Below are 6,377 nucleotides of genomic sequence, written 5' to 3' on the forward strand. Positions count from 1 at the left end.
CAGATGTAAAGCCTATTCCCCCTCACCTGGCTTTTGCCAAAGCTCACCTATGTTCTCTGATCTTCTTGTAGATGTAGATAGCATCTAGTGGTGACATGTGAGAAAACAATGGCATGTCGGCCAACCTAATAACAGATGGTACATTAAAAGCATGATTGAAACCGTTTGAGTCAGGGTAATTTTTTAAAACTGGGAAACACCTCTCAAACTTGACTTCAAGGCCAATACAGGATTGTACTCTTGTTAAAGGAAATTGTAAAATGTAAGAGATTCAAATAATTTTACTCAGCATAAATGTCTCTAATGTGGACTTAGTTTCCAGTTTCATCAGTTCAGCTGGCTGCATACCTGTGATCCATGATACAGATAATTATGGTCTGCTCATTACAGATGAGATGAAGTGGAAAAACACAGCTTCAGGGTGTAGGGATTAGAGCCATCTGAAACACATTTTTTAATAATTACATGGTAATAAAGTCTGACTACTATACAAGTTGTGTGTGTGTGTGTGGCTCACTGGGAATCCTGATCTGGTAATGGTTGAGCACGGTAAGCGCCTCCACTGCATCAGTTTTACTCTCAAATTCCAACAGTCCTGATATGGTTTTAGAAGAAGCTGAAACAGAGAAACTCATTTAGGAAAATGCAAATTTGTTCACATTTATTTGAACAAATCTACAACCCTATAATTTTACGCTTATGTGACACTTACGTTTGGCATCAAAGACCTTGAATTTAACAAAGCATGGCACACTGTGCTCGGTACAGAGCTGGAATAGCAATAATAGAGGAGGATTGTAACAACTTATTACACTGCAACAGTAACAGCTCTGTCTACAGAAAAATGTGTCCCAACTAAACTACATCAAGACTGCGGTGCAGACCTTGAGTAGGTAGTCCTGGGAGATGCATGGGGGAACGTTGTAGTAGTGCAGCACAGCAGACGGAGGCTGGATGATGTTCTTGGAGGCCTGTCCAACACTGCTGAAGCGATTGTTTCGAGTCATTGCAAAATCCTTGTAGCTGCTGCTGTTGTCCTCCAGTTCAAAGACCTGACTCGGGATAACTGCATGCTGCTTTGACACACTGTTCACAACCATATTATACCATATTAGCTTACCCAATCTTTTCAGATAAATTTACAAAAAGTAAAGTGTATTACCAGACATTGAGTCTTTTGCCAAACACTTTAATGCTATTAAGATGAGTGATGGCTCTGTCGACAGCATACTCATCTCCCATCTCAACCAGTGCAGTCCCAGGAACACTCTTCATAAACTTCACCTACAGTGATAATACACACAGAACATGTTCACTTCAAATCAAGGGGTGGGAAATATGACAATATCATGATTTGCATTCATGCAGTTAGTATGTTGTGCCAGAATTCGCACTTTGCTATGATTGGTTTAATCCACCTGAGCATATTAGATGCTGATAGATAGGTATGAGTGGGAAAAGGTGTCTATGTTGAACATGAAGCTGCATTTTAAAAGCTAAATCATGATGATATAATATAATCAGATTTTATTTTTGCCCTAAGCACAATAGCCTTTAAAAAGTTGGTTAGACTATCCAATAATATTCACATGGTAATTGTAAGATAATACTGAAATCCACACTTACCTTTTCAATGTTTCCATAAAGGCAGAAGAGGTTAAAGATACGCGTACAGTTCATTTTAGTCGGATGCAATCCGCTCACCATGGCAACTGAACTGGGGGGCTGACCAGAGAACAGGCTGGATGTCTGAGGCAGAGGGTAAGACACCATATCTGGAACATCCACTGGAGTGAGCTTGTATCTACCATTACTGGGCAGAGGCAACAGAGAGCCTAGTGGACCTGCACAAATAGACTTTTCACAATCATAGGTTCATATAACACAGGTAAGAATTCAAATGTACCATTTTTACCATAACTACTATCACTGTAGGATAACGGGTGTTCTCCTAATATGGCCTGTCGTTGTCGACCCTTTCCACGTTCTGTAAAACACAATAGCAAGTCAGTAAACATAGAATTAGACCTACACTTAAGGGAGTCTGTCAAAAGTAGTTGAGTAGAGATTAATTTCAAGCAGAATGTATTCCCCAAAACTCTCTCATCATAAGGTCACAGTTTCCCTGTCAGGGGCCAGTAACACTGGAATTGAAATGATTATAATTTTAGAATCCAGGAGTAAAAGCAATAGCAGGCATGAATGTGCACCGTTTTATCTTTGGGTGGGTTGGCATTTATAGCATTAATCTTTACTATTTGTATTTGTCATACACATGGATTAGTTTCGCTCAATCTTCAAACTTTTAATGTTGGTAATAATTTTCTCCTCTCCTTTTCATATGAGATCATTTGTTAGGATTCCCATACTTGTAGTTGTTTTCAAAAAGGAATACTATACTCCATTCAATCCTCACTAGGGATGTCGAGGGACAAAAACAGTGCTGGATAGATAAACCGTCACCTGGATTATGGCATGTAAAGTGTCAATACACACTCACTATTGGGATTTTGACTGTCCTCTGGTGGCCCAGAGTGGGACATGTGTGCTTTGCCTTTTATCAACATATGCCCCCTGTTTGTTCCATTAAACATAAGTAAATTAAAAAGACTGAAAGTGTTTTAGAAGTCCAAAAAAAATTATGTTATGATAGAAGTTAAACAAAAATAAAACGGAACATAAAAACTGCCAGTACATACAGATAACCAAAAGGGGACTGTTTTGCTTCATCTCAGTTTAGGAAGTAGTGGAATAATTACTTTGTGATGCTCACCTGTGTGTGTCAAAAATAAAATATAATGCGTAATACTGTCAGATTTATACTGTAAAAAATGTCGATGGCGGTGGCAACAAAGAAGCAGACATTACCTGTAACACTTTTGACGCATACTCCACTGAACTGCAGCCATTTTTCAGCTGCTGTCACTCAAACTGCGTCCTGACAAAGTGGAGACCGAGGAGTCGTTAAAACGGATTTTACTTGTAAGCGTGTTGCAGAGTTAAATTTGATATTTTGAAACTGCATACAAAACGTGCCACCTAATAGACTACAGAGGCCCAGGGTGTTGGGGCAGTTGCGAGTGGGACAGTCTGAGGCAGGATCTTGTCTGTAAAGCTTGGGACAGCAGGGGTGAACGCAGGCTGCTGGTGAGTGGTTTGGGGCTAACTGATGAGAGTGTTTGATTGGAGAAGGACAGAGGTGCAGGAGTCTGGGTTTGACACAACATTGTTCTATATCCACAAAGACTTACTTACCTCTTCTGACCAGGTAGGGTTTTGTGTAATCCCAGCTCTCATTGTCATTCTTGATTACATTCAAACGTGTTGGCTGGGACACAAAATAACAAATGAAAAAGCAGAAATGGAAATTATTTCAGCAGAGGTGAGGTTATTTAGAACATTTATGTAAACAACTATTTGATGAAGACAAGAGTAGGCCTGTCATTTTGAAGTGTGATATATTGGTGAAGTGAATAGAGAGAATAAACAATAATGCTGAAACCAAACTATAACACTGCAGTACCTTAAATCTATCATTGTTAAATATTGTTTAGCTGCTCCAAATAAACAGTCGAAAGCAATGCTTGAGTAATTAGTTTATAATATTATTAGTTAAAGTCATATTATTATATATTATATAATATATTTAGTTCACAATTCAACCTTCAGTTCAATTCTTATCATATTGCAGAAAAAAAGAGAAGGCACACACAATAAATACTGTCCCACCAAAATTATTGTTCCATCTGTCATATACTGAACCATAAGTCAATATAGTAATTATTGTGACAGGCCTAGACAAGAGAATTCCCACAGCACTGCAAACTGATTTATTTCTGTAACAGCTACCTCTACTCACCCGTGCATACTCAATCTTGAGGGTACAACAGCCTGCATATATATCTGCTCCATTCAGTGCTGCCTTAACTTTCTGTGCACACTGTACCGACTCAAACCTGAAATGTTGCAGTCAAGGAGATGTCTCTGTATTCTCCAACACACCCACACACAAATTTCTGCTACAGAAGGATATTCCACCATAGCCTGGATCCCGTTCCTTTTAAAAATGACAATTCGGAGCACATTTCCTATTGGATTGCACACTTTGTACAAGACATCCTGCAAAGTGAAAGCAGAAACAGTCCAATACCAACACGTCACACTGTGGAGAAAGTGTGGTAGTCTTGTTACCGTGGTGATGGGGTACAGAGGGTTCTGAATAGAAAGGAGCAGGACTTTGTTTCCACTGCTTGGGTCATCTGCATTGGTTGGTCTGGTAATTCTCTTGGATGTGGAGTAGTTAAAATAAGCTTGCTGACCTAATAAAAGTACAAAATGAACACTGTTATTAGCAAGCTCAACAAAAACAACTGGACTAAGCTGTTTTGAAGTGAGTGTTTCGCTACCAACCAGACAGCTTCATCAGGGCTTGTGTAGGTGACTGTGACTCACACTTCTTTTGCTCTTCCTCCTTTAAAGAACTTTATAAAACTAAATATTGTGAGTGGGATGGCACCACTTACAATAAGAGAAAGTACATCTCTATCTACATTCAAACTGCATCTTTAACTGTGGATGAAAGATAACCAAGTCTGTGAAAGTCTGTCCTTTTACTGTTCTGTGTTATGTCTCTGTGTAACTGCTGTGTGTATATTTACACTGTAATTACAAATGTTTATTAATATATACAGTGTCCCTATCAAATAAATAAATCACAGAGTCTTGGTAGTTTGAAAGAGGGTGAAAGAGGCCATGCATGGAAAATCTTCGATACGGCCCTATACAGACACAAAGGACTGCGCTTCCACCTTTCTCATACCTGGGACAGAGCTGTACAAAGGATGCCCTGAGTCTTTTTTGGTAACGCCACTAAAACGTCACCATCCACGTCTCAGTCACCTACACAAGCCCTGAACCTCATCTAGGTGGTAGCAAAATGTTGGCTTAAAACAAGCGAAGTAAGTCCAGTTGTTTTCATTTAACTCCCTAATATATAATATTGCATTCATGGATGTCTCAAAATTTGCATGAATTAAAATGAGTGCTCTGTGTCTGGTGTTTACAGCTTTAGTTTTAGGTTGATAATCTTACTTAGGAAACTAAAAACTCACCTGCAATGTACACTGTTTTCTTGGCTCCACAGGATACACATTGGTTAGCACTCTCCACATCAGAGAATTCCACCAGGGCCTGGCGTTTGAATGGCATCATCATCACATAGCTGTTACATAAATAACCACATTGGTGCTTTCACGATTTACAAACTAATAGCAGCTTAGTTTTTATGGACACAGTATTAGAACTTCACATAGTTATTGTCTGATACCGTCAAGCTAAAAGTCTACACATAGGTTACTAAATAGATTTGTAAGTAAAATATAAAAATAAGTAGCTCCAGTATAAAAAAAAATGGGTCACTCAATAGGCTACTACAGGAAGCATAAAAAACTTAAATGTTTATACCATGACTTTTTGTGTATATACTCCTTTATTTCCTATCATATTTTTGTATATAATACTTATAATTTTTGTATATACTGCTTTATGACCACATGACATTTGTTGGTGTTGACACTCACCATATGGAGCCAAACTTCTGCAGGGCATCAATAAGGTCTGCCTCCACCACGGCCTCACACAACCCCCTGACATGGACCACGGGACTAGGAGAGAGGCGGTGCAAGTCTTCTCCATTATCCTACAATCAAGGATGTAGTAAATAAACAATTTACTTTAACCAAAATAAATCTATAAGGCCAACATATGCTGGCTTCTCTTTCAGGGTGTCTAATGATGGTTGGAAATCATAAGATAAGAATATTGTGATATGTCCCTGCTGGCTCTGAGTCTATCCTGCTACCTCTGTTCTTCTTCATTCCAATACATCGTGGACATGAACACGTGCCCCTACACAGAGCAAACAGTGATGTCATGTGAACGTGATGCATATTGTCACCTTGTGCGTTGCTCCACGAGGGGTAGCTGTCCAGCGGCCCCGGCCGTCTGCTGCAGTCTCCACGGTAGCGGGCGCAGAGCCGGAGTCAGAATCCTCCCCCTCCTCCAGCTCCTCTCCATCCTTCTCCCCATCTCTGGCTGCTCTATCTCGCTTTTCATACCGTTCGGTCTTAAGCCGTTTTGAGGGCCTGGCGTATTCTGCGTGCTCATATTCAACGGCTAAGTCCACCTTGGACATGCTGATGCGCCGGGACCTGGGCCCACTCACACCTTCATATCAGTAAATGCAGGATTCGACCAAACTGCTCTGCCTTTATGTTATCTCCACACTGAATGCTGACCGCCACCTGTCTGTATGATCCAAATTCCGACAACTGCTGTATGAAAAACGCCTGTGATTTTGCGTGCGTGGGTCTGAGTGC

The 6,377-nt window shown here is 40.1% G+C and overlaps 1 protein-coding gene across 1 annotated transcript; it reads right to left on the reverse strand.

The window, feature by feature from the left end:
• Positions 1–293: 293 nt before the first annotated feature.
• On the reverse strand, positions 294–5,221 carry LOC110157208 (heterogeneous nuclear ribonucleoprotein L-like). Its single transcript, XM_055162723.1, has 12 exons — positions 5,112–5,221; positions 4,192–4,319; positions 4,024–4,119; positions 3,860–3,949; positions 3,256–3,328; positions 1,916–1,987; positions 1,627–1,844; positions 1,163–1,284; positions 885–1,086; positions 713–770; positions 518–616; positions 294–440 (listed from the first exon to the last, which is right to left on the reverse strand). The coding sequence occupies exons 1-12, from the start codon at positions 5,212–5,214 to the stop codon at positions 385–387; spliced, it is 1,317 nt and encodes a 438-aa protein (XP_055018698.1). The 5' UTR covers positions 5,215–5,221; the 3' UTR covers positions 294–384.
• Between the last annotated feature and the right edge of the window lie 1,156 nt (positions 5,222–6,377).

Source organism: Boleophthalmus pectinirostris, unplaced genomic scaffold, assembly GCF_026225935.1.
Source record: "Boleophthalmus pectinirostris isolate CB_2022bp ecotype Guang Dong unplaced genomic scaffold, ASM2622593v1 HiC_scaffold_5, whole genome shotgun sequence".
NCBI lineage: Eukaryota > Metazoa > Chordata > Actinopteri > Gobiiformes > Gobiidae > Boleophthalmus > Boleophthalmus pectinirostris.

What these genes read in the sequence shown, in the direction of transcription:
- LOC110157208 (XM_055162723.1), bottom strand. Translation starts at nt 5,214, where the DNA reads ATGATGATGCCATTCAAACGCCAGGCCCTGGTGGAATTCTCTGATGTG. An exon ending in CTCTGTACCCCATCACCACG is followed by an intron (nt 4,120 to 4,191) that starts GTAACAAGACTA and finishes TTCACTTTGCAG; the next exon opens with GATGTCTTGTACAAAGTGTG. An exon ending in CTATGGTGGAATATCCTTCT is followed by an intron (nt 3,950 to 4,023) that starts GTAGCAGAAATT and finishes TTCAGGTTTGAG; the next exon opens with TCGGTACAGTGTGCACAGAA.